This window comes from Coregonus clupeaformis, chromosome 36 (genome assembly GCF_020615455.1).
Source record: "Coregonus clupeaformis isolate EN_2021a chromosome 36, ASM2061545v1, whole genome shotgun sequence".
NCBI lineage: Eukaryota > Metazoa > Chordata > Actinopteri > Salmoniformes > Salmonidae > Coregonus > Coregonus clupeaformis.
In genome coordinates this window covers 22,058,378-22,085,568 of record NC_059227.1, presented here as the reverse complement: position 1 = coordinate 22,085,568, position 27,191 = coordinate 22,058,378, and the positions used below count along the sequence as shown (strand labels likewise).

Genomic DNA, 27,191 nt, shown 5'->3' with positions numbered 1-27,191 from the left:
CGATATCACTGGGCAACCCGTGGACCCTGAAAACCTCCCTAACCAGGATCTCGGACGTCTCCGAGGCAGAGGGAAGCTTGGCAATAGGCACAAAGTGGGCGAACTTGCTGAATCTGTCCACGATAGTCAGAACGACCGTGTTCCCCTCAGAAGCGGGCAACCCAGTGACAAAGTCCAGGGCCAGATGCGACCATGGTCGCCGGGGAATAGGAAGGGGGTGAAGTAGTCCAGAGCTGGGCCGATTGGTACTCTTATTCTGCGCACACACTGGACAGGCAGCAACATAACCCCGAGTATCCTCGGCCATGGCAGGCCACCAAAACGTCTGCGAAGAAACGCCATTGTCCGAGCCACGCCAGGGTGACAAGCCATCTTGCTGGCGTGGGACCATTTGAGGACAGCAGGACGAACCGACTCAGGCACAAACAACCGACCGGGTGGACCGTTACGGGACCGGGCTGAGTCCGAAGGGCCGCCAGCACCTCCTCCTCAATCTTCACATAACTGCTCCCCACGACGCAGTTCCGGGGAGAATTGTCTCGGTCTTGGACCCACTCTCCTCCATCTTGGAGAACATCCGGGACAAGGCGTCCGCCTTGCCGTTCTTAGATCCAGGTCGGAACGTCAGGGAAAACTTGAATCGTCCAAAAACAACGCCCACCTGGCCTGACGGGGAGTTGAGACGTTTAGCTGATTGCACGTAAGCAAGATTCTTGTGGTCAGTCCAGACAATAAACGGTTGCTCCGCCCCCTCCAACCAGTGGCGCCACTCCTCCAAGGCAAGTTTCACCGCGAGAAGCTCCCGGTTACCCACATCGTAATTCCTCTCCGCAGGCGAAAGGCGACGAAGTAGTAGGCGCAGGGATGGAGTTTACTGTCCGTGGAGCATCGCTGCGACAGGATGGCGCCAACTCCCACATCAGACGCGTCCACTTCAACGACAGAACTGACGGGCCGTGTCCGGTTGAGAGAGAATCGGTGCGTTGGTGAATCGCCTCTTCAAATCCAGAAACGCTCGATCCGCCTCCGGATTCCACTTGAAGGTCCTGATACTGGAAGTCAAGGCAGTTAACGGAGCGGCCACACGGCTGTAATCCCGGATGAATCTGCGGTAGAAATTCGCAAACCCCAAAAATCTCTGGAGCTGCAATCTCGTACCGGGCTGGGCCCATTCCAGAACCGCTCTAACCTTCTCCTGGTCCATCCTAATCTCTCCCTGGAGATGATGTACCCGAGAAAGGATGTCGTGTGGGCGTGAAACTCGCACTTCTCGGCCTTCACGAACAGGCGATTCTCCAACAATCGCTGCAGAACCTGCCGGACATGCTGGACGTGGTCGGAAGGTTCCTTCGAGAAGATCAGAATGTCATCCAGGTAAACAAACACAAAGAGACCGATCATATCTCTCAGGACGTCGTTCACCATACTCTGGAATACCGCTGGAGCATTGGTCAGTCCAAACGGCATCACCTGATACTCGAAGTGACCCATCGGTGTATTGAAACCCGTCAACCACTCGTCCCCCTCTCTGATCCGGACCATGTGATACGCATTGCGTAGGTCTAGCTTGGTGAACACCGTAGCACCCTGTAAGGAGTCGAAGGCAGAACTCATCAAGGGCAGGGGATACTTGTTCTTGACCGTGATGTCATTCAACCCCCGATAATCAATACACGGTCGAAGAGAGCCATCCTTCTTACCCACAAAGAAGAATCCTGCCCCCAGGGGTGATGACGAGGGACGAACGAGACCAGCAGCTAGGGACTCCTTGATGTAGGTCTCCAAAGCCTCACGTTCAGGTCGGGAGATACTGTATAACCTTCCCTTGGGGTAGACAGCTCCAGGGAACAGGTTGATGGCACAATCATATGGTCGGTGGGGAGGGAGTGACAGAGCCTTCTGCTTACTGAAAACTTCCCCCAAATCGTGATATGTCTCGGGAACCAGGGACAAATCTGGGGGTTTAGCCTCAATCACCTGACTGGGAACCGAATGGGGGCAGGCAGTCTTGAGACAGTTAGCATGACAATCAAGGCTCCAACTTCGTTACCTTGCCCGTCACCCAATCGAACGTGGGATTGTGTTCCTTCAGCCAGGGGTATCCAAGGACCAGAGGAACCTGGGAAGACGGCAGAATGAAGAATGAAATCATCTCAGAATGATTCCCCGACAACCGCATCTTAACCGGTTCAGTCCTCATCGTGATACGTGCCAGACTACTGCCGTCCAGAGTGGTAGCTTCAATGGCTTCCGGCAATTGCTCCTTGGAAAGCCCCAGCTGTTCCACCAACTCGGCATCTAGAAAGCTTCCATCGGCACCTGAATCGATAAAAGCGTTAATCGCTAAGCTCTGATTCCTGTTCATAAGGGTAGCCGGGAAACGGGGTCTGACAGAGGTATTGAGAGGTCGAAACTGGCTCGCTAAAAGTCCTCCCAACTTTAGCGAGCCGCGCAGTTTGACGACCCAACTGGAACCTGAGAAGCTGATCGGTTGGACGGAACCCATTGCTTCTCCCTCCTTCGCTCTCGGACTCGATTATCCACCCGAATAGACAAGGCTACCAAGCTGTCCAGGTCACTAGGCTCGGATAGGAGATCAACTCATCCTTGAGCTGCTCCGACAGACCCTGGTAAAAGGCCGCTTGCAGAGCCTCCTCATTCCACCCACTCTCCACAGCCAACGTCTTGAACTCGATCACGAAGTCGGCCACGCTGCGAGTTCCTTGGCGAAGCGAAAACAGGCGCCTAGCTGCGTCCCTCCCTCGGACGGAATGGTCGAAGAGCTTCCTCATCTCGGCCGTGAACCCCTGGTATGAAGCCATGCAGGGATCCTGTCGTTCCCAAACGGCTGAAGCCCACTCCAGCGCTCGACCACGCAGCAACTCAATCACAAAGGCTATCCTAGCCTTGTCTGTGGCATAAGAGTAGGGCTGTAGATCGAACACTAATCCACACTGCATAAGGAAGGAACGGCATCTTCCCAGCTCCCCCTCATATTTATCCGGCGTCGGAACCTTGGGCTCACGGAAGGACACAGCTTCAGAAGCGGCAGGCGAGATGGGTGAAACCGGTAGTGGATCTTCCACCGGACACTTGCGTTGGTTCTGGACCTCCGTCAGACCGGTAGAAAGGTTCCGAACTGACAACGCGATCTCCTGTAGTACCGTGCTATGATGGCCCAACATCTTCTCCTGCTGGGTAATGGCATGGCGAACAGAGTCCAGGTCCGCTGGGTTCATTACTGGCCGGATCGTTCTGTCACGAGTTGCTAAGCCAGAACCCAGAAGCAGACCAGGACAAGGTAAGTTGAAACGAAGGTGAGTGTTTATTTACAAGTTCAAGAGTGATGCTGAATAATCCAGGGAACAGAGCGGGCGGCGTTGATTAGTTGTTGGGGGTGCAGTGGTTGATCCCATCCTGGGTCGGCAGCCGCCGACCACCAGGCAGAGGTTGGATGAAGGTTCCGGACGGGTGACTGCAGATGGAACAAAACGGGGGTAAGTAAGCAACAAACCAACAAGGTGCAAAAACAACAAAACTAACGCTAGGCTCTAAGACTGATACTCTGGTAAACCTACTGTTCATGGCTAACGATCCGGCAGGGAATGGATGTTAGGCCAGAGCCTAAGAAGGGTGATGATCAGGACCAGGTGTGCAGATTGCTGATGGGATGCAGGTGCGGAAATCAAGAGAGCTCCCCGGAGCGTTCCAGAACCCTCGGGAAACTGGAGATCACGAACATAACAACTAGTCCACAGACAGGACCCGACTCAGACTGCCGGGATCGTTACACCTCTCTTCTCCCTTACCCTCTCTCCCCTATCTCCTCTCTCTATCTCTCTCCATTTCTCATTAAATCTTTCTTAACCCTCTCTGTCTGACTTTCTTATTTCTAATTCCGGTCTTTACTCACTTTCTCTATTCTCTCTCTCTCTCCCTCCCCCTCTTCTCTCTCTCTCTCTCTCTCTCTCTCTCTCTCTCTCTCTCTCTCTCTCTCTCTCTTTCATTCTCTCAGACAGTACATGCTTAGTGAGTGAGGTCATCCAATGAATTCTGAGTCTACAAACTTAGATGCTGTTTGTTGTGGTTTAGTCCTTTTCTTGTCCACTGCTCCCCCTTCCTCTTTTACTCCTCTTCACTCCTCCACACTTCCACATAGTACTGAGGGCTATTCATTTCTTACGATAAGCACTTAGTAAAAGCACAAAAGTCTAAAATCCCCAAAAGCCTAGCCAAGTCTGGCACTAGCATTGTGATGAACAGAGTAAGAGGAGTTCTGGGGAGGGACCTGGCTCTTGAACAGAGTGGAAAGGAGGTCACTGGTTGGATGACCGAGAGAGAGAGAGAGAGAGAGAGAAAGAGAGATTCAAGTTAGAGAAAAGCAGAAGGGGAAAAGCGGGAATCATGTCCTCACAAGCCACAGGAATTTCTCCATTCCACCTCACCAAGAGGAATTCTACAGGAGCACTTGATTGGCAGATCTCAGATTGAGCTTTGGGCTTGAACTGTAACACAGGGGAAAATCCAGGTAGAGAGAAACATGTATTGAGACTTACAGACAGGGAGAGAAAGCATGTAGCTAATACTTTCCAGCGTGTCGACTGCGAAAGTGTTTGATCACCTGACGTGGGGCCGACCCAGGCTCTCTCACGTGTCACTCAGGTGTCCGTCAACCCTGCCGCTGATGGGTCTCACGTCATGATGTCATCTCTGGGCGTGGCTATGTTTGGGTAAACAGGTAGCACCTGGGCGATGTGAACATCTGTCACAGAGATAGAGAGAGAGAGTGTGTGTAGAGAGTGTGTGTGTTAGAGGAAATGTGTTTGTATAGAGAGAAAAGGTGAACTCCTAATTCACAGGATTAGCAGTAGGCATCATTGCAGTGTAGTTTTACTCATTACCCTCTGCTGGTTATAGAGAACCATGATGTCATGATGGTTTGGGGTTGGTGTATTGATTTTGTGAAGGGATGAGGAAGGGATATTGGGCCATGGTTTCACTGGTTCTGTGAATTTGTGGAGGGTTGTATGTGGGTTAGAGGACATATTGAGGTCAGTGTGTGTGTGTGTATGCGTGTGTGTGTGTTGTGGGGAAAAAGGGGTTGGCAGGCTATACAAATCAGACCTGCAGAGAAGCACAGGTGCATGACCCAGAGGGTTTCCAAGACAATTTTTAGAAGAGGCTAAGACATGACCTTAGGGCTTACTTCTGCACATGCTGCTTGCTCTGTTGCACACACACACACACACACATAAATACACACACACACACACACACACACACACACACACACACACACACTTTCCTAAAAACCAGGGACACACACACTTTCACACATTTCCCCTTACACAACACTAAAACTTTCCTCATTCCTTACATAGTCAAACTATCATAATCTCTCTCTCTCACATACACACACACAAACACACATGCACAGTATTTTAGGGTTATCTTGGGAATAAACAAATAAAAGCCAAATTAGTATGACGCTATAAAACAGCATAAATATAATTACCACAGTTACACTACAACCTCTTGAACTCCAGCCAGACTATCTAGATTATGATATTAGCTTCACAGTTAACTCGCTCCCTCCATAAATGGTTTATTATTAGACAGTGATCTTTGCACTTTAAAGACTCTTGATTCAATGAGAACTCCTGCCTCGTCCTCGGATCATACATTTCCAAACAAGCCAAATCATAGATCGATGTCTGAATAGAGGGAGGGAAGGAGCCAATCTCTTCCTACGTAATACTGCCTTTTATTGGAAACAGTGCGCCTGTGTTTGATGCGGCTCCAGAGTTATGTCCTTACTGTACGTCTCCAACAGCTGATGAGGCACACACCATCTTAAGCCTGAATTAATGAAGGAGTAATAAAGAGGTAGAGTTTTATGTTCTTGTTTTAAGACGTTGTCTAGCGTACACACAAACATACACACACAATCATGCAGGCACACACACACACAAAAACACACTGCACACTGTGTCGCTTTCTCACACACACACACAAACACACTGCACACTGTGTCACATTCTCACACACACACACACTGTGTCGCTCTCTCCCTCTCACACACACACATGTATCTCCAGTTATCGTGTTAGGTTCTGTGTTCCTGGACTAGGCGCCAGAGCGGTTGCATCATACAGTAAGCAGACATAGTGATGAGAAGCGCTTTCAGCACACAGGAAAAATATAGAGGAAGGCAGAGACAACAGATCAGTCCAATAAAGAGTTGGGAGCCTGCTTACTGCAGTTGGATTGACAGGAGTTACTAGTGGCTCCCACAAACTGTTTTGGATCATGAAACCCTGATTTCCACCTGGAATTGATGAGCGAGGAGGATTCTAACTGAACTGACACCTGGAAACTACTGTAGGAGACTTCTACAGACAGTTAGTGAATGTGATGATGAAGCCACCCTGTTGGAGAGGTTGCACACTGATCATGAGCATCAGATGGGGATATCTTTAGACAGTTCAGGACTTCATGATGTTTCATATTCACTTAGCAGATACATATGTACTGTAACCATAACTCCTGTGCACCCCTTTGACTATGTGTAATACATGTATTTTGGCATTACAGAAGATAAGAATCAGCTGAAGATGTGTTATCTGTGCAAACAATAGGTGTATTTAAAGAAAATCAATAGCAGTCTTACTGGCATTGTTTGTGATCGTGATGAATTCAGTTATGTTATGTTCTTCGTGAGCATCACAACTGGAGTGTTATCGATGCTGAATCATTATCAACTGCTGGAGATGTATCAACTGCACACTCACACCCTCCATTCATACAGGTTACATTGGGAGTTTTATATTAATGTTTTAATACATTTTCAACACTATCAAAAGAAAGGATACACAAAGAGATCACAAATGTTTTCTTTCCATATGTATTTTGTTTTTTAAAATTGTATTATACTGGTATTTGCTTTGTTTGGAATAAATGCAGGTAAAAAGAAGACAGAAATCTTGTTTTCATTTCATTGATCAACCCCTTCTCCTCCTTCTTTTGAATATCTACCAACATTTAGTATTCTAGAATGCTTTAATTTATTGAACATTTTATGTGTGTGTGTGTGTGTGTGTGTGTGTGTGTGTGTGTGTGTGGTGTGTGTGTGTGTGTGTGTGTGTGTGTGTGTGTGTGTGTGTGTGTGGGGTGTGTGTGTGTGTGTGTTAGCCGATAAGCCCCTGCGGCCGCGTAACGTGCAGCTGACGTCGGTGGACAAGGGCCTGAGGGTAAGCTGGGAACCTCCCAATGAGCTGGACGGTCGGCCGGTGGACCGCTACAACATTGGCTACGGCAAGTCCATGAGGACACTGCGCTTCATCAAGGTGGACAAGGACAGACGGTCTGAGGTACTGGAGGATGTAGGTAAGAGAGAGTGGCAGGAGAGAGAGAGAGAGAGAGAGAGAGAGAGAGAGAGAGAGAGAGAGAGAGAGAGAGAGAGAGAGAGAGAGAGAGAGAGAGAGAGAGAGAGAGAGAGAGAGAGAGAGAGAGAGAGAGAGAGAGAGAGAGAGATGATTGAAACCAAATGGGGATATCTCTTAGTCTGCTCTCTGCAGGAGCTCTTTTTCTCTCTGAGGTACAGACAGGCAGAGTGGAGCACAGAGAGAGAATGTTAGAGAGACAGAGGGAGAGAAAGAGCGAGGTTTTGCCTAAACTACGGAGTGTGTTTCAGAGCCCGGAGTTCTGCACTTTCTCAAGATGAGTGCCGAGAACGAGGAGGGGATGAGCAAACCTGTGTACAGAGCAGAGACACCAGGAGGTGAGGTGTGTGTGTGTGTGTGTGCATGTGCATGTGCTTGCGTTTATGCGTGTGTGTGCGTGTATGCGTGCTGGCAGTACGTGTTCCACTGTAAACCAGAAGGTGGGAGACCTATTTTAACACATGTTGTTAAACGTGTAGTTTGGGCTAACAGTGTTTTTACAGTCACAACAAACCCCAACTAAAACATGAGCACTGAGAGGCAGTATCAGCATAGTTATTTTAGATTTTTACTGGGGCATTCTTTTTTGGGCTTTAAGGGTTTCTCTGGTTATTCTTAATCTCACCTTATAAAACCCAATTCAAGACCTGAAGTGTTTATACACATAGGCAGCAGCAGTTGCTGCAGTATAAAAGCTACCAACCCTGCTTTTGTCATTATTCCATTTTCCTCTGAGCTTGGAGCTTGGCATCACAGGGCTATACTTCATCAGCAGCCCAAGCGTGGGGCCAGCCCTTGTTTTCCCCTTCCAATCTCAGCCTCGGTCCAATAACCCAAACCCATGTGTTGTGGTTAATCACTGACTCTCTGTCTGTGTGTGTGTGTGCGTGTGTGTGTGTGGAGGGACCGGGAGGTGTGTGTGTGCTTGAGCTTGTGCGTGTGTGCGTCAATGCGTGTGTGTGTGTCTGTGTACCCCATCTGTCAAAGTTGTGGTTGCTCACTGCATGTATGTCTGGATGTGTGTGTGTGTGTGTGTGTGTGTGTGTGTGTGTGTGTGTGTGTGTGTGTGTCGTGTTGTGGTCCCAGCGGTCTATCCAACACTATTCACATAAATCAGTGCAGACGCTTGTGTGTGTGCGCACGCGTGTGTGTGAGACGATGTGCTCCTTGCAGATCGATCTGTTCCCACAGCATACTAGCAGCATTAGTCACCGTAAATAACACCATGTTGCTTCTGCATCATTAATGCGTCTGGCCAGACTTAGCGCTCTATTATAACAACATGCCCATAATATGACTTACGGATGGAGAGGAAGAGAGGGAGAGAGGGAAAGGGAGAGAGACAGAAGGAGGGAGAGAGATGGGGAGAAACAGAGAGAGAGAGAGAGAGAGAGAGAGAGAGAGAGAGAGAGAGAGAGAGAGAGAGAGTGACAACTTGACTGAAATGTCTGTAACAATAACATCATACTTTCCAGTACTAATAAATCAAATCAAATCAAAGTTTATTTGCCACGTGCCGAATACAACAGGTGTAGACATTACAGTGAAAGGCTTACTTACAAGCCCTTAACCAATGCAGTTTTTAAAGAAATAAAAAAAGTGTTAAGTAAAAAAAAAGAAAAAAGAAAATAATTAAAGAGCAGCAGTAAAATAAAATAACAGTAGCGAGGCTATATACAGTGGGGGAAAAAAGTATTTAGTCAGCCACCAATTGTGCAAGTTCTCCCACTTAAAAAGATGAGAGAGGCCTGTAATTTTCATCATAGGTACACGTCAACTATGACAGACAAATTGAGAAAAAATAATCCAGAAAATCACATTGTAGGATTTTTAATGAATTTATTTGCAAATTATGGTGGAAAATAAGTATTTCTGGCTCTCACAGACCTGTAACTTCTTCTTTAAGAGGCTCATCTGTCCTCCACTCGTTACCTGTATTAATGGCACCTGTTTGAACTTGTTATCAGTATAAAAGACACCTGTCCACAACCTCAAACAGTCACACTCCAAACTCCACTATGGCCAAGACCAAAGAGCTGTCAAAGGACACCAGAAACAAAATTGTAGACCTGCACCAGGCTGGGAAGACTGAATCTGCAATAGGTAAGCAGCTTGGTTTGAAGAAATCAACTGTGGGAGCAATTATTAGGAAATGGAAGACATACAAGACCACTGATAATCTCCCTCGATCTGGGGCTCCACGCAAGATCTCACCCCGTGGGGTCAAAATGATCACAAGAACGGTGAGCAAAAATCCCAGAACCACACGGGGGGACCTAGTGAATGACCTGCAGATAGCTGGGACCAAAGTAACAAAGCCTACCATCAGTAACACACTACGCCGCCAGGGACTCAAATCCTGCAGTGGCAGACGTGTCCCCCTGCTTAAGCCAGTACATGTCCAGGCCCATCTGATGTTTGCTAGAGTGCATTTGGATGATCCAGAAGAGGATTGGGAGAATGTCATATGGTCAGATGAAACCAAAATATAACTTTTTGGTAAAAACTCAACTCGTCGTGTTTGGAGGACAAAGAATGCTGAGTTGCATCCAAAGAACACCATACCTACTGTGAAGCATGGGGGTGGAAACATCATGCTTTGGGGCTGTTTTTCTGCAAAGGGACCAGGACGACTGATCCGTGTAAAGGAAAGAATGAATGGGGCCATGTATCGTGAGATTTTGAGTGAAAACCTCCTTCCATCAGCAAGGGCATTGAAGATGAAACGTGGCTGGGTCTTTCAGCATGACAATGATCCCAAACACACCGCCCGGGCAACGAAGGAGTGGCTTCGTAAGAAGCATTTCAAGGTCCTGGAGTGGCCTAGCCAGTCTCCAGATCTCAACCCCATAGAAAATCTTTGGAGGGAGTTGAAAGTCCGTGTTGCCCAGCGACAGCCCCAAAACATCACTGCTCTAGAGGAGATATGCATGGAGGAATGGGCCAAAATACCAGCAACAGTGTGTGAAAACCTTGTGAAGACTTACAGAAAACGTTTGACCTGTGTCATTGCCAACCAAGGGTATATAACAAAGTATTGAGAAACTTTTGTTATTGACCAAATACTTATTTTCCACCTTAATTTGCAAATAAATTCATTAAAAATCCTACAATGTGATTTTCTGGATTTTTTTTTTCATTTTGTCTGTCATAGTTGACGTGTACCTATGATGAAAATTACAGGCCTCTCTCATCTTTCTAAGTGGGAGAACTTGCACAATTGGTGGCTGACTAAATACTTATTTTCCCCACTGTACAGGGGGTACCGGTACAGAGTCAATGTGCGGAGGCACTGGTTAGTCGAGGTAATTGAGGTAATATGTACATGTACATAATATGTACATAATAGAAAGCTCACCTGTATTTCAAAGACCCTATGGTTTACCTGTGTATGTTTACCTGTTCCCCAGGTGGTGAATGGGTCAAACTGGATGGCTTCGCAGTGGTGGACGGGGCACCTGTCAACGCATCATCTCCTGGTAACACCAAAATGGATAGTGTTCCTTCGCATTTTAGTTTTAGACAGAGAAACATAGCCCAGTCCCCTCTCTTCTCCCTTTGCTCTGAGTCTATGCAGTGGCTCTATCTAACCGAACCAATGGTATGTCTGCCCTGGCCCGTAGCACCTTGGATATCCAGGCTTCCAGGAAACACAGAGGCTGATATCTGGCAGTCGGAGGATTGTTGAGTCGATGCTCCTCTCACATACAGACTTTGTCGTGCCAGGACCTCTCGTCCTATCCTCCTTTAATCCCAACTCCTATGACCTCTAATTTTATTCACTTCTCCTCTTCTCATCTCTCCCTCACTGATCCAGCAAGTAATAAAGTCCACTGACTAACCCTGTCTGACCCTATCTTATGCCCACATCTACTCTGTCTGACTTGTCAGGACTGTATCAACCACTGCTGCATAGGAATACATTTACTCTGAGGGAAAGAAGACAGAGAGCCTTTCATCTGACAATGATTATGAGATACAGAGGGATGAGAGATGAGGAGAAGGCAGGGAAATGTTTTTCCTTATGTTGCCCGTGCTATCACTCGGCACGCCAGCGAAGCAAGGGAAGGGAGGTGAAGACGGATTGGGGGATTGTCTGGCTGTCTGTCTGAGATGGCTGTCCAGGCTGGAGTCAGACATCATATGATTACACCAGGAAGTAAGAAGCAGGAAGTGGGAGCATTGAGAGACTGTGTGGTCCCTGGTCCCTGTCTGTGTCCACGTTGTGACATCTCCCATGGTTACAGTGTCTCAGACACTGATTATTGGAGAGGAAGGGCTTTTGGCAAAGTAGGACATTTGGGGAGTTTCCCTAAGTTCCCCATGGCATTTGAAACATTTCAAAACATAATGATGAGATAGAAACTCATAGAAGTGATAATAGCGTTTCTTAAGACTTGGTACTGGCCCTCACACAGTTACCTCAGCATGTCAACCTGAGATACTGTCCCTTATGATCTTACTGAACTTCAGCTGTATTTTTCTCTCTCTTCCAGCTCGTCCATCTCCTACTCCAGACGTGTGGCCCAGGCCTGACTCCCCTGTGAGTATCCCTGTGAGGACAGGAACAGGATCAGGAGTTGATGGGACGGTGCGCCCGTCAGGCCTGACCTCTTCCAGGGGGCAGCAGATCCGGAGACCTCCCCAATCATCCTCCGGCCCTCGTCAGCCAGAGAGGGCCAGGGCAGGGACACCCCTGCTGGACCAGAGGTCCCAACACCACCACCACACCCAGCCACAGGCTGACCAGAGAAACATACACAACACCAAACTAGGTAAGAGCATCTGGATCTCTCTCACACTCTGTTTGCTCCTCATTTAGAATATTATTGTGTGAACAGTATGTACAGTATGTGTAGTGTGTCCATCCATAGTGTGTCCTAGTGTGTAAACGCTGGCCTATGTGTCTGGTATGTCCCTCTATTCGTAGCGTCTGAGTCCATCTATGTGGTATCACTGCAGGCACAGAGAGCCACGGGGCGGAGCGTGCCAAGCAACAGGGCCACCCTGACCAAAAAAACTCCCCCAGGTAGGTTATACCTTATGACCACCTTATGAGCCTTTATAACATCTTTACAAGCCTTTATAACATCCTTAGAAGCCTTTATAACCACCCATAACTACATCCAGCTGCGAGGAACTCATCTTCAGACAACACTCAAGCCACACACATTTTAGAGTTTTAAACCATTTCAACACCTCTCCCAATATACAGTAGCGATGTAAAAACAGACTGCATTTAAGGAATGATAGTAACTTCACTTATTTTCAGTCAATTCTCAACATGATATCACAGGAAAACATCATCCTGGCACATTTTTGGAAAAAAGGTAAAATGTCACACTAGCTGACAGGTTTTTTTCAGTACATTGTGGTCAATGGGAAAAGATGAGTGTCAAAGGTTTGAAAAGATTAGTGTCACAGCGTTGAGTTTTTCTCAATATGTTGCAGTCAATGGGACAAGATGGGTGTCACAGGGTTGATGTATTTCTCAATACATTGCAGTCAATGTGAAAAGACGAGTGTCAAAGGGTTGACATTTTTCTCGTTTATCTCATGTCTGTCTCTCTCTCACTCCCTACCTCCTCTTTATCCCCCCTCGTTCTCTTCTCTCTCCCTTCCCCTTCTTTCACCCCATCACCCTCTCTCACCCTCTCCCTCACTATCCCTTCTCTCTCTCCTCCTCTATTCTCTCTCCCTCCTCCCCCCTCCATTCTCTTTCCCTCGTTCTTTCCCTACCTCCCCTTCCTCTCATCTTTCCCTCTCCCTCCTCTCTCTCCCCTCTGTCTGTCTGTTGACTCCCTCTCGCCCTCTCGCTCCTCTCTCCCACAGACAGACAGGACAGACACAGGCTGACAGACATGAAGACACAGACAGACACAGACAGGCAGGCAGGCAGGTAGGCAGGCAGGCAGGCAGGCAGGCAGGCAGGCAGGCAGACATGCAGGCAGGCAGGCAGGCAGACAGACAGACAGGCAGGCAGGCAGGCAGGCAGGCAGGCAGGCAGGCAGGCAGTTAGGCAGTTAGGCAGTTAGACAGGCAGGCAGGCAGGCAGGCAGGCAGACACAGACTGTTTCAAGTTTTAAAAAATGGACCAATAGCCCCTTCAGAATTCATTCAAGAATTCATAACAAGGCTCTTAGCTTCTTGAACTGCAAGACCATTTCTTCCAATGGAGGTCAAAAATGCTTTTGGGTCTACTTCAAATTTGCTGGGTCATGAAGGTCCCCCGGTCATAAATATGTAACATTTGGGAAGATTAAACCTTTTTAACCCTTCGAAACCACCCCTATGACCCCTAATTAAGTCACTTCCTGTAATCAGACAGACAGACAGGCCGACAGACAGACAGACAGACAGACAGACAGACAGACACAGACAGACAAACAGACTCAGACAATCAGGCAGGCAGTTAGGCAGACAGACAGATAGATAGACAGACGGGCAGGCAAGCCGACAGTCAGGCAGGCAGACAGACAGACAGACAGACAGACACAGTTTCAAGTTTCAAGTTAAAAAAAAGACCAATATCCTCTTCAGAATTCATTCAAGAATTCATAACTCTTTTTCTGTTTGTATGGGTGATTTGTGATGTTTTATTTTATTTCAATGTGTAGATATACAGTATATAAGGTATATTGGGAATAATGTGTATATTTATGTCACTTCCTGTGATCAGACAGACAGACAGACAGGCCGACAGACAGACAGGCCACATCCCGGCTCAATCCTAAACATAGCCTCAACCCTAAGCCTAACCCTAGCTTCATATCTCCCTGCTCAACCCTAACCCTAGTCCTCACTTCATCTCCACATCTTGGCTCAACCCTAACCCTAGCCACAACCCTAACGTTAACTTCTTGTCCACATCCCGGCTCAACCCTAACTCCAAGAGCTGAGTCAAGATGTGGAGGGCTAGGGTTAGGGTTGTTGCTAGGGTTAGGGTTGAGCCAGGATGTGGACAGGAAGCCTGTCTGTCTGTTTGTTTGTCTGTCTCTCTGTCTCTCTCTCTCGCTGTCTGTCTGTGAGTGGATCTGTCTGTCTGTCTGTCTGTCTGAATCTTTCAACCAACTTACCCAGCATAGCTCTATCACCAACCCTTTTGCCTTGAATGCAATGTGTTGACTTAAGTGTCAATACCGTTGAATCATATCTATGCGTCAATGTACTGTCTGTGGAGGTGGGGAAATGGAGAGAGAGGTGGAGGTGGGAGAGAGAGGAGGGAGAAGGAGATAAAGATTAGAGGGAGGGGGGGGAAGAAGTTAAGAGATATAATGGAGGGGGGAGAAGGGAGAGAGAGAGAGAGAAAGAGAGAAGGGAGGGAGGGAAAGAGAGAGAGAGGATGGTATCATGTCTGTGATGCCTTTCTCAATGCGTCCATGTTGTGATGCAAATCTTGCCCGATTGAATGCAATGTATTCACTTAGGCATCAAGCCTGTGACACTCATCTTCTCCCATTGACTGCAATGTATTGAGATAAACGTCAATCCTGTGGCACTCATCCTTTCCCATTGCCTGAATTGTATTGAGAAAAACGACAGCTACTGTAATATTTTACCTTTTTTCAAAAGACATTCCAGGATGATGTTTTCAGGCTGATAATGGGCTGCAATTCTACTTAGACCTCTGGACCATGTTTAGTGTTCTTTGTTCCCCATGCAGAGCCTGAGGAGTATGTGGCCAAAGACATCGGTGTGAGGGTAATGTCCCCTCAGTCTGTCCTCATCAGTTGGGTGGACCCAGCCATCGAGATGGAGAAGGTCCTACCTGGTGGCTCCAGGTGAGAGTGGGCTCGTGTCTCTGTGTGTGTGTGTGCGTGCGTGTGTGCGCGTGTGTGAGTGTGTGTGTGTGTGTGTGAGTGTGTAAGTGTATGAGTGTGTGAGAGAGGTAATGTATTTTCCTTTCTCCAGACACTACACAGTGAAGTACAGGGAGAAGGGTGAGTCTGCTCGATGGGAGTACAAAGAGACCAACCAGAGGAGGCTGCTGATAGATACCCTGTCAGCTGATGGGATGTACGAGTTCTCCGTCCGAATCTCCCAGGGAGACAACCACGGCAAGTGGAGTGTGTCCGTGTTCCAGAGGACCCCAGAATCTGGTAGGTTGTCTTACTGCCTGTCTGAAAATATAGGATAAACCCAAGTCTTACATGTAATGTCCCATTTTTTAAGAGAGGAAATGGCATTTTCTTGAGAATCATATGAGTCCTACAGTGTCATACAAATTATCATAGTTCTAACCGGTTTTGGCGTTCATCCATATTTCATTCAGATTGTTCCCTTCAATCAATCCTTCATGAAAACCTCTGCCAGTTTGTAGTTTCAATCTCATTGCTTTATGTCATAATTCAGCACAGTTAACGTTTCACTCTCATCCTCCACTTACTGATCCTGGAGACTGGAGTCGTACAGTATATTTGGCTGCTCTGTCATGAGCATAGCATTCATATTGTGCCATAGCAAATCCAGGCTCTGTCGTAGCCGGCCGCGACCAGGAGACCCATGGGGCGGCGCACAATTGGCCCAGCGTCATCCAGGGTAGGGGAGGGAATGGCTGGCAGGGATGTAGCTCAGTTGGTAGAGCATGGCGTTTGCAACGCCAGGGTTGTGGGTTCGTTTCCCACGGGGGGCCAGTATGAAAAAAAGATATATATAATGTATGCACTCACTAACTGTAAGTCGCTCTGGATAAGAGCGTCTGCTAAATAAAAAAATACAAAATAGCTGCTTCTGACTGAGTAAGTAAGGGTTCAGGGAGATGTCAGCGTTTACAGCCTGGCATATAACAGGACTTGAGTTTTTCACTACTGTTTCTGTTACAAGTGGCGTCTTTCCTTCTTCTGTTCTCCATGCTCCTGTTTTCTCTCTCGGGAACACGTTATTTCTCCTCCTTTTTTCCATCCCTTTTTTCCTCTGTGTTCTTAAGCTCCCTCTGGTCCTCCGGAGAACTTTGATGTGAAGCCACTGAGAGGGAAGGGAACTGCCGTCACGGCGACCTGGGACCCTCCCGAGGAACCCAACGGGAGGATACGAGGTCAGAACATGAGACTATACTGCTCTGATCATTCAGCAGATGACTTCACTGTATCCCTCTTATTAATCATTCAAATAATATACAGTATATATGTGTAGACAAATAAACATTTTTTTTTAATTGCTTGGCCCCGCAAATCAAGCTTGCTAATCTTGGAGTTGAATTAGATGACATGACTTTGGGGATACTATTGTATGCCAATGATATTGTCCTCCAAGCAGAGAGTGAGTTTGATTTGCAATGTATGTTGAACACTGTCAATCTCTGGTGTACCAAATGGAGATGAATGATTAACAAAGATAAAACCCAGATAATGCACTTCAGAAAAAAGGGTACAGTAAGAAGTATTCATGACTTCACTTTTGGAGCAAGGGCCCCTAAACTACACTAGCTCACATAAATACCATGGTTTCCTTTTTGATGAATGTATGACCTTTGAAGAGGGTATAAAGTCTTTATCAGATTCTGCAGGGAGAGCATTGCTGTCTGTTGTAAGTAAACTGAAAATCTGTAAAGACCATGACTATTGTACATATTCACAGCTCTATAATTTATGTGTGTGTCCTATCGTGAACTATGCTGCTGGAATCTGGGGTTTTATAGAATCCAAAACAGCAAACGATATTCAGAATAGAGCCATACAATGTTTTTTGGGAGTGCATAAGTTTGCCCCAAGCCTTGCTATTCAAGGTGACATGGGGTGGGAGCCCAGTGAAATAAGACAGAGGGGTGAAATGATTAGGTTATGGAATAGACATAATAACAAACGAGCTTTTTAACTGGGATAAAACACACAATTACCCCTGGAGAAAGGAACTCAATGCCATATTCAAGGAAGCTGATCTACAACACATATTTCAAAACAAGTTACTATGCAATGTCAATATGATCAAACACAAGTTAACTCTAAGCTACAAAGAAAAATGGTCAACTGACATATGGCTAAAACCAAAACTCAGAACTTACAACCAGATCAAAAACCACGATCTAGAACCTTATATCACCTCTCACCTAACCAGAAACCAAAGGTCCTTGTGTGCTCAGTTGAGAACCGGGATACTGCCTCTGTCAATTGAAGTAGGTAGGTTCAATGCCATAGATGAAAAAGAGTGACTATGTACAGTCTGTGATTTAGGGTAGGTAGAGAATGAACTGCAATGTTATTGTACTTTGTATGATAATTTGAGAGCTATTACTGTTTGATAAAATGTTGCAAAGAAAACAGGAATTATTCTGGATTAGAGATGAAGAAAAACTTGAATGGCTATTTTAGGAAATATGTTTTCCTGGTTGCAAATTTTAACTCCAAAGCTTAGAAGATGCAACAAGATAAGTATTCTTGAAAGGATTTTGTTTTGTTTTCTCAATCGTCTGTCACTACCGTATAAACGTATGTTTATACTGTATATACACTGAGTATACAAAACATTAAGAACACCTGCTCTTTCCATGACAGACCGACCAGGTGAATCCAGGTGAAAGCTATGATCCCTTATTGATGTCACTTGTTAAATCCACTTCAATCAGTGTAGATGAAGAGATAGGTTAAAGAAGGATTTTTAAGCCTTGAGACAATTGAGACATGGATTGTGTATGTGTGCCATTCAGGGGGTGAATAGGCAAGACAAATTATTTAAGTGTCTTTGAACAGGGTATGGTAGTAGGTGCCAGGCGCACCAGTTTGTGTCAAGAACTGTAACGCTGCTGGGTTTTTTATGCTTAACAGTTTCCTGTATGTATCAAGAATTGTCCAGCACCCAAAGGACATCCAGCCAGTTTGACACAACTGTGGGAAGCATTGGCGTCAACATGGGCCAACATCCCTGTAGAAAGCTTTCGACAACTTGTAGAATCCATGCCCCAACGAATTGAGGCTGTTCTCAGGGAAAAGGGGGGTGGGGGGTGCAACTCAATATTAGGAAGGTATTTGTTTATTTTGCTACAGCAAATACAGTGTCTTATAAGCCCATGTGGACTGGGCATCCTGAAGATGCACAACACTACAATAATACAATCAATCATGCAATCAGTCACCATATTGACCAATATCACTCCATCAGTTAATCAATTGATCAAACTCCCACCTCATTACTTAATCAATCCACCAACACTAAACAACATTATATTCAGTTCTAATAAACACATACTGTACGTACAAGTAACTACCAAAATAAAGGAAAATTTGATATAAAGTGTCTTAATAGAGCGATATGCCACCACACGCCAGAACAGCTTCAATGCAACTTGGCATAGATTCTACAAGTGTCTGGAACTCTATTGGAGGGATGCGACACCATTCTTTCACTAGAAATTCCATCATTTGGTGTTTTGTTGATGGTGGTGGAAAACTCAGTCTCAGGCGCCGCTCCAGATTCTCCCATAAGTGTTCAATTGGGTTGAGATCAGGTGACTGAGACGGCCATGGCATATGGTTTACATCGTTTTCATGCTCATCAAACCATTCAGTGACCCTGTGGATGGGGACATTGTCATCCTATTGTGGCATAGCCATGGTAGCCAAAATAAAGGCCAAAATAATGGCCTTCCCAGAATTTTTATACATGACCCTAAGCATGATGGGATGTTAATTGCTTTACTAACTCAGAAACCACACCTGTGTGGAAGCACCTGCTTTCTATATACTTTGTGTCCCTCATTTACTCAAGTGTTTTCTGTTGGTGCCAATATGTAATATGATCCTGGTCCTCCTCCCCTCAGAGTACATCATGTCCTATGCTCCTGCCATGAAACCCTTTGGGATGAAGTCAGTGACATACCGCGGCAGCACCACCTCAGCCATCGTAGACGGCCTCCAGCCTGGGGACCGCTACATCTTCAAGATCAGGGCCACCAACAGGAGGGGCCAGGGCCCCCAGACCAAAGCCTTTAGCGTAGCCATGCCTGGAGGGACTGGTAAGCACATCTACTGTGTGTTTGTGATTGTGTGTGATTGTGTGTGTGTGTGTGCGTGATGTTGGTTACATTTCTAATGTCCTAATGGTTTGTACACTTAACTAATACTCCATCTTACCTGCCAGCCAGCAGTGTTGCCTCCTCGCCAACTCATCACACCAAGAGCCAAGGCGGCCGTAGAACCAGCTACACCCCCTCTCGGACGTCCAAACAGGACAGTTACCATGACGATGACATCAACCTCCAATTAGAAGACGTGACCAAGGAGCCGGCCACACCCACTCAGACCACATCTGCCCCGCCCGCCACCAGACGGACACGCCCCCTCACCAAGACACGCTCCTATCACAGCATCTTCTCAGATGTGAGGGGCACGGTCAGGAACGGGGCGACCAATCAGCGACTAGGAGCCGGTACCTCTTCAGCCAGAGACAAGGGGAGAGAGACAGAAACAGAGGATGAACAGGAGGAGGAGAACAAAACAACAGAACCTACTCCAGAAGAAGAGGAGGAGAAGCTCACTAACGAAGATATGGAGGAGAAGAAAGAAGCAGTGACTCAGAACAATGTTGTTCCTTCTACACCTGAGGAGGACAGGGGCTATGTCAGAGGGAGAGGTAGAGGGAAGGATGTAGATGACAAAACAGAAGTTCCCTCATCAGAGGGCTCCTCATCATCTAAACCCTTCTACCCTCTCCGCAAACCTCTCTCTGGCAGACGAAGACCATTCTCCCGGACATCAGGCTCAGGGACAGTGTCCCAGCCAAAGACACAGGATTCAGAAAAGGACAGCGCCTCCTCATCCTCCTCCTCATCTTCTTCATCTTCCAGCCCATCCCCCAACCAGGAGTCTGCAGCCATCAGGAAGGACGACATTGTCACCAACTACCCAGAGGGCAAAAACACCTACGACCAGCCCAGTGTCACAGAGGCCAAACCCTCCACCTCAACCCCTGCCCCAGACCAGGCTGTCTCAGAGCCCAAAACCGAGGCACCATCTGTGGGAAGAGGGTCTGCTCTGCCGGGCCGTGGATATGGTTATGGCAGGCGGAAACCCGGGATCCTGTCTCGAGGGAATCCAAATGGTCGAGTTCTGACTGGACTCCGCAAACCTGGGTCAGCCTCGACTTCAGCCGGCATGTCCCAGTCCACTCTACCAACCGGAGGCAAGATCCCAGAAACATCACACACTCACGGCTCACACACTCCTAACACACAGCACTCAACACACCATCAGGACAATAACGACTACAATGACTACAAAGTCACAGAGGCAGAGGCCACCAAAGAAGAAGAACCCACTTCCAGTTCCCGGATCATTTTCACTACACATTCTTCTGAGGAGGACAGGAGACAGGACAAGAGAGAGGAGGTAGGGAGGGGAGACAGGACAGAGGAGGGAGGGAGGGGAGACAGGAGAGAGGAGAGAGGGAGGGGAGACAGGAAAGAGGAGGGAGAGAGGGAAAACAGGAGAGAGGATGGAGGGAGGGGAGACAGGGGAGAGGAGGGAGGGAGGGGAGACAGGAGAGAGGATGGAGGGAGGGGAGACAGGAGAGAGGAAGGAGAGAGGGAAAACTGGAAAGAGGAGGGAGGGAGGGGGAAGACCAACTACAACACCCCAGCTCCCCCTCCTTCCAAGACGCCTGCTCCCCCTGCCTCCAGGATTAACCACTTTGTGAACCGGCACCAGAGCAGGTTTGGAACAGGGACGGGGAGCAGTAGCAGGTTCTCTTCCCCCCGGGCGGACGGGAGGGTTCCCTGGAGCAGGACAGCCTCCTCATCCTCTGTTGGGGCAGGGAGACCCATCCTGAGAGGAAGCCCCTCTAGGATAGCTGCCTCGGGGGCAGCATCTGCCTCAGGGGCATCAAGGACCTCAGCAGTGCAGGAGACCAGTGAGGATTCTAAAACCCCCTCCACCCTCTACCCGTTAAAGAACGGGGTGGGGGCTGGGGCACTTAAACCCTCTCTGCCCAACAGGAATAGCGTTCTAGGTGGATCTAGGAATCCCATCACCTCCTCTTCCTCTTCTTTCTCCTCTTCTAGTGGTCATAGAGACTCCAGTGAGCCCGTCCACAGAGGAAGCAGCACCAGGGAGGACAGCAGTAATGACCATAAGGAGGACTATCTCTATGAGGGGAGTAAGGAGATGTATGAGTGGAATGAGAAAGTCACAGACCCAACCCCCGCCCCCAAAACTACTACCACCACTACCACTACCTCAGCCCCCACTACCGCCCGCAGGGTGCCCCAGAGTGGGGCCAACGAGAGTGTGGACAGGAACCCCACGCCTAGTAGAACCAGGCCCGGTTTCGTCCCCGGTTCTACGCTCCCCCGCCGTCCCATTATAGGTCCCAACGGGAGGGTGCGATCTCCCCTGCTCACAAACAGGCAGACAGGTTCTAGGTTCCCCCTTAGAGCACAACCAGCACAGAGCACACGATTAGGTTCCTCTATCCCAGACACATCATCTTCCTCTTCTTCCTCTTCCTCCTCTAGTCTGCCGCAACCAGACCACGGGGTTAGTGGGGGCGTTAGTGTTAGCACTGGAGGCTCCTCCCCTTCCCTCTCTCGCCCCTCCCTCAGACAGATCTCCCCTGGAGGCAGCCAGGGGTCTCAGGGCTCCTCTTCCTCCTTACCATCCTTGTCATCCTCATCCAGAGACTCTGTGGTGGGCCAGGGGACAAGGACACACTACCCCAGCCGGTCAGACCCCCTTCGCAGGGGTAAAACCCCAAGTGGAGGCCTCAAGCCCGGCTATGCAAATGGTAAAAATGGCCGCCCCAATCTCACAGCGACCAGTGACAAAGAGTCCAGCACATCCAATGACAACACCAAACCTAATGGACGAAGGTACATCACTGGGCCTGATGGAGCCAAATGGGTATGTCTGTGTCTCGATATGTTTTATTCCAAAGTAAAGGGGATTGAAAGGAGACAGTTTCATCGTTTCACCTGCAATGTTAACCATTATGCAGACTCTCCTTAATATAATGTTTCCCCATGACATATGAGTCTTATGTCCAACCCTGTGATGTGTTCTATTCTCCAGGTGGTGGACTTGGATAACGGGGTCCTGATGAACGAGAATGGCAGGGTTCTCCAGGACTCTCAGGGCCAACCCAAGAGGGTGGTTCTAGGAGAGGACGGACGCACCATCTTTGGTGAGATACTGTAAACTAACCTTCTGTTATATTGAACACTGTTTCTAGGAGTATTACAGGTCTACATTCCTAAGAGCTTTATAATATGTTGGTATATCAAGACGCCTCATCTCCCCTATTTATTCCTCCTTATGAGAAAGGGAGATATCACACTTACAGTGAGGGAAAAAAGTATTTGATCCCCTGCTGATTTTGTAAGTTTGCCCACTGACAAAGACATGATCAGTCTATAATTTTAATGGTAGGTTTATTTGAACAGTGAGAGACAGAATAACAACAAAAAAATCCAGAAAAACGCATGTCAAAAATGTTATAAATTGATTTGCATTTTAATGAGGGAAATAAGTATTTGACCCCTCTGCAAAACATGACTTAGTACTTGGTGGCAAAACCCTTGTTGACAATCACAGAGGTCAGATGTTTCTTGTAGTTGGCCACCAGGTTTGCACACATCTCAGGAGGGATTTTGTCCCACTCCTCTTTACAGATCTTCTCCAAGTCATTAAGGTTTCGAGGCTAACGTTTGGCAACTCGAACATTCAGCTCCCTCCACAGATTTTCTATGGGATTAAGGTCTGGAGACTGGCTAGGCCACTCCAGGACCTTAATGTGCTTCTTCTTGAGCCACTCCTTTGTTGCCTTGGCCGTGTGTTTTGGGTCATTGTCATGCTGGAATACCCATCCACAACCCATTTTCAATGCCCTGGCTGAGGGAAGGAGGTTCTCACCCAAGATTTGACGGTACATGGCCCCGTCCATCGTCCTTTTGATGCGGTGAAGTTGTCCTGTCCCCTTAGCAGAAAAACACCCCCAAAGCATAACGTTTCCACCTCCATGTTTGACGGTGGGGATGGTGTTCTTGGGGTCATAGGCAGCATTCTTCCTCCTCCAAACACGGCGAGTTGAGTTGATGCCAAAGAGCTCGATTTTGGTCTCATCTGACCACAACACTTTCACCCAGTTCTCCTCTGAATCATTCAGATGTTCATTGGCAAACATCAGACAGCCCTGTATATGTGCTTTCTTGAGCAGGGGGATCTTGCGGGCGCTGCAGGATTTCAGTCCTTCACGGCGTAGTGTGTTACCAATTGTTTTCTGGGTGACTATGGTCCCAGCTGCCTTGAGATCATTGACAAGATCCTCCCGTGTAGTTCTGGGCTGATTCCTCACCGTTCTCATGATCATTGCAACTCCACGAGGTGAGATCTTGCATGGAGCCCCAGGCAGAGGGAGATTGACAGTTATTTTGTGTTTCTTCCATTTGCGAATAATCGCACCAACTGTTGTCACCTTCTCACCAAGCTGCTTGGCGATGGTCTTGTAGCCCATTCCAGCCTTGTGTAGGTCTACAATCTTGTCGCTGACATCCTCGGAGAGCTCTTTGGTCTTGGCCATGGTGGAGAGTTTGGAATCTGATTGATTGATTGCTTCTGTGGAAGGGTGTCTTTTATACAGGTAACAAACTGAGATTAGGAGCACTCCCTTTAAGAGTGTGCTCCTAATCTCAGCTCGTTACCTGTATAAAAGACACCTGGGAGCCAGAAATCTTTCTGATTGAGAGGGGGTCAAATACTTATTTCCCTCATTAAAATGCAAATCAATTTTTAAAAAAAATTGACATGCATTTTTCTGGATTTTTCTGGATTTCACTGTTCAAATAAACCTACCATTAAAATTATAGACTGATCATTTCTTTGTCAGTGGGCAAACATACAAAATCAGCAGGGGATCAAATACTTTTTTCCCTCACTGTACAGCACAAGACCATACTGTTTTGTTTACACAGATAGATAACTGATTGATTGTTCTCCCCTGCTAGACCACCAGGGCAGCCCATTGGTGAACCAGGAGGGCCAGGCTCTGTTTGGTCACGGTCGGGACAGCCAACCGGTGGTCAACCCCAAAGACAAGTTCCTGACCGTGGGTGGCAAACCCATCATTGGCCTGGACCGGCCTAAACCCAGGACCACAACCACAACCAGACCTCCTACTACAACCACACCTGAACCGACCTCGCTCCCAACCACCACTGAAATGTCCACAGAGGAGACCTTGACCATGCCGGTGTTCCCGACCTGTCCTCCAGGAACATTTTTGATCAGGGATGATGAGGGATTCCCAATGCTGGATGCTGATGGCATCCTGGACTGTTATCCTGAAGGCAAGTCTGACTAACGCTGACTAATGCTTCTGTATGTACTCTCATATTACTAGTAGTGTTATAGTAATCAAACTAGTACTATCATAGTAGTAGCACTAGTAGTAGTGCTGTTGCTGTTCTAGGGCCAGTTTACCTGACCCAGATTAAGCCTATTCCAGAGGGGTGTACTATGACGCTAGCTAGATCTACTCAGGATTTTATGAAGCTAGCCAGCTTCAGTTAGCTTCAAATTCCAGTTCAGGCTTCATCCATGTTACGAAGGAGGATATTTATCCTAAATCTTACGTTAACTCCAGCCAGGCTTGTAAATGCATTTGCATGTCGCAGGTGGATAATCCCAGCGAGTAAAAATACATTTCATTAATAAAAGATTTAATCAGTCGCTACACTAAATGAAGGGGATGATGATGCAATCTTAGTGAGAGGGAGGGAATCTGATTTAATTGGCCCTCAACTCGTGGCTCAGACAGTTAGCTCTGAGTTAGCCTTCCCCGGAGCAAGTTAGAGCTGAAGGATTATTGCCTGAAGGATTCAAAATGTACCTGGCTAAAATGTGAGCCACCTTCGTGTCAACAGTTATCCCGAGATGAACTCAGAATTGACCAAAGGTAGTTGCTAACTCCTCTATCCCGCTTCTTAGTATACCTCTCTGGACTTAAATGCGCTTTCAATTGAGAATGATTTTCAGTCCAGGACTAGGCTTAATCTGGGCTTGTATTATCTATTACATTTTATGCAGGCTAAAAGCAGTGGATCAGAATGGAGTCTGTCATCAGTTAGTCTGTGAGCTGTTGTTGTTTACCATCTCCATAACATCCTGACCATAATAAGTACGTCTTGTCTGTGGCCACAGAGCCCTGTACGATCTGGCCAGGCACAGTCGAGAGATGTCTTTCTTCAGAGACCACTGGAACCAGATCAGGGCCTGGGTCCAAATACTATTTCAAATCTTTCAAACACTTTGAGCATTTGCCTTAGCCTGCCTGGAGTTGGCAGGCTAAAGGCTGGTTTACAGTTGGTCTATCGACATGTGTATAGACAGTTGTCACAGTGACATCATGTACATTCTATTGTCGTCCGACATCAAACTTGTCATTGTCGTTATGAAAAAGTGTAAACACAAAAACTACAGGCTGTATGACATCAGCCGCCTGGTGGTCAAAAATAGCATAACTGCTGTATTTTAACACCAATAAACCCATCTGTTTGAAAATTAATTTAGTATATGTCAATCTAGCAAGCCAGGCAACTAAAACCAACTTTCTAAGCAATGTTTTGGTTTGTTTTTAGCTTGTTAGCTAACTAGCTAGCTAGCTGGCTAGCCATTTCAAATAATGACCATATCATAGCTGACAACTTCTTAAATTTAGCAAATGTTTATTCATTATTATAGGAAAATAAATTCACAACAAGATCGTTATTTACAAGTTAAGGGCGAGCTAATTACAGAAAATAGCTTGTGATGAGTGTGACAAAATAAAAGCAGGGCATTCTATCGGAGAATTTTAGAACTTGTGTGTGTCTCATTGCTGTCTCAGTCAGGTAACCATGACAGCGGACCCAGCAACAGGGTCAAAGTTGAACACTTTTCATCTGTCTGCGACAAGGAAAATGACAGTCATAGCGACGGTCTACAGACAATCCACCGGAGTATAAATTAAAGATTGTTTAGAACAGCGAGACTTGTCGCATTCTAATTGTCTACAGATATGTCGATAGACAAAGTATAAACCAGCCTTAAAATGGGCAGGGTTTGCAGTTTTGGGACTATTCTATTGGTGCCATTAAGCCAGGCAAGCTCAGTCAGGCAAATATGAAGTATTTTAAATTATTTGTTATAGTATTTGAACCCAGATCTGACGGGAATCACATCAGGGCCAGCCACATCTGGCGCTGACTGTGGTCAGGATAACGCTGGGGCTGGGTAAAAACCCTAACCCACTCCCTGAGCTAAGCAGTCAATCTCACTACACCACTATTATCTTTACCACAAGACACATGATTAACACACGCCCAAACACACTTTTATGGCTAGACCTAAGTGTTCCATAGGGATTAACACAATACAGACACAAAGCCTACATTCAGACACATACATGTTATTAGGCTCTTATAGGGGTTATTGTAACAAACACACACTCAAAGACAGACAGCCATAAGTAATATGTTTTCCAATGTAATTCTCCTCTTTGCAAGTTTAAGGGAATAACCATCCCCAGTTGTGTTGATTTTACAACAAGGCAATTGAGATGACTAAGAACAAATAATGGAGGAAAGACTTAATTGTTAACTCAAAACAGTGCACCACTTTTTTCCACCATCAACTTTAAACTTTGTACTGGAGCTAGAAAGCCAAGTGAGTGTTGCTGCGTGTTTATATGCTACCGGTCAAAAGTTTTAGAACACCTACTCATTCAAGGGTTTTTCTTTATTTTTACAATTTTCTACATTGTAGAATAATAGTGAAGATATCAAAACTA

General features: G+C 46.9%; 1 protein-coding gene across 1 annotated transcript in view; it reads left to right on the top strand.

Annotated features, from left to right (window-relative positions):
• Positions 1 to 27,191, top strand: part of LOC121552110 (fibronectin type III domain-containing protein 1) — a 69,293-nt gene that overhangs the window by 11,021 nt on the left and 31,081 nt on the right. The window contains exons 2-14 of the mRNA XM_045211178.1: positions 7,192 to 7,386; positions 7,694 to 7,780; positions 10,853 to 10,921; positions 11,939 to 12,217; positions 12,373 to 12,471; positions 15,106 to 15,223; positions 15,354 to 15,541; positions 16,369 to 16,476; positions 19,195 to 19,389; positions 19,515 to 20,773; positions 20,951 to 22,270; positions 22,439 to 22,550; positions 24,370 to 24,711. Of these exons, the coding sequence (XP_045067113.1) occupies positions 7,192 to 7,386; positions 7,694 to 7,780; positions 10,853 to 10,921; positions 11,939 to 12,217; positions 12,373 to 12,471; positions 15,106 to 15,223; positions 15,354 to 15,541; positions 16,369 to 16,476; positions 19,195 to 19,389; positions 19,515 to 20,773; positions 20,951 to 22,270; positions 22,439 to 22,550; positions 24,370 to 24,711 (4,371 nt within the window). The remainder of the gene's footprint in view (positions 1 to 7,191; positions 7,387 to 7,693; positions 7,781 to 10,852; positions 10,922 to 11,938; positions 12,218 to 12,372; positions 12,472 to 15,105; positions 15,224 to 15,353; positions 15,542 to 16,368; positions 16,477 to 19,194; positions 19,390 to 19,514; positions 20,774 to 20,950; positions 22,271 to 22,438; positions 22,551 to 24,369; positions 24,712 to 27,191) is intronic.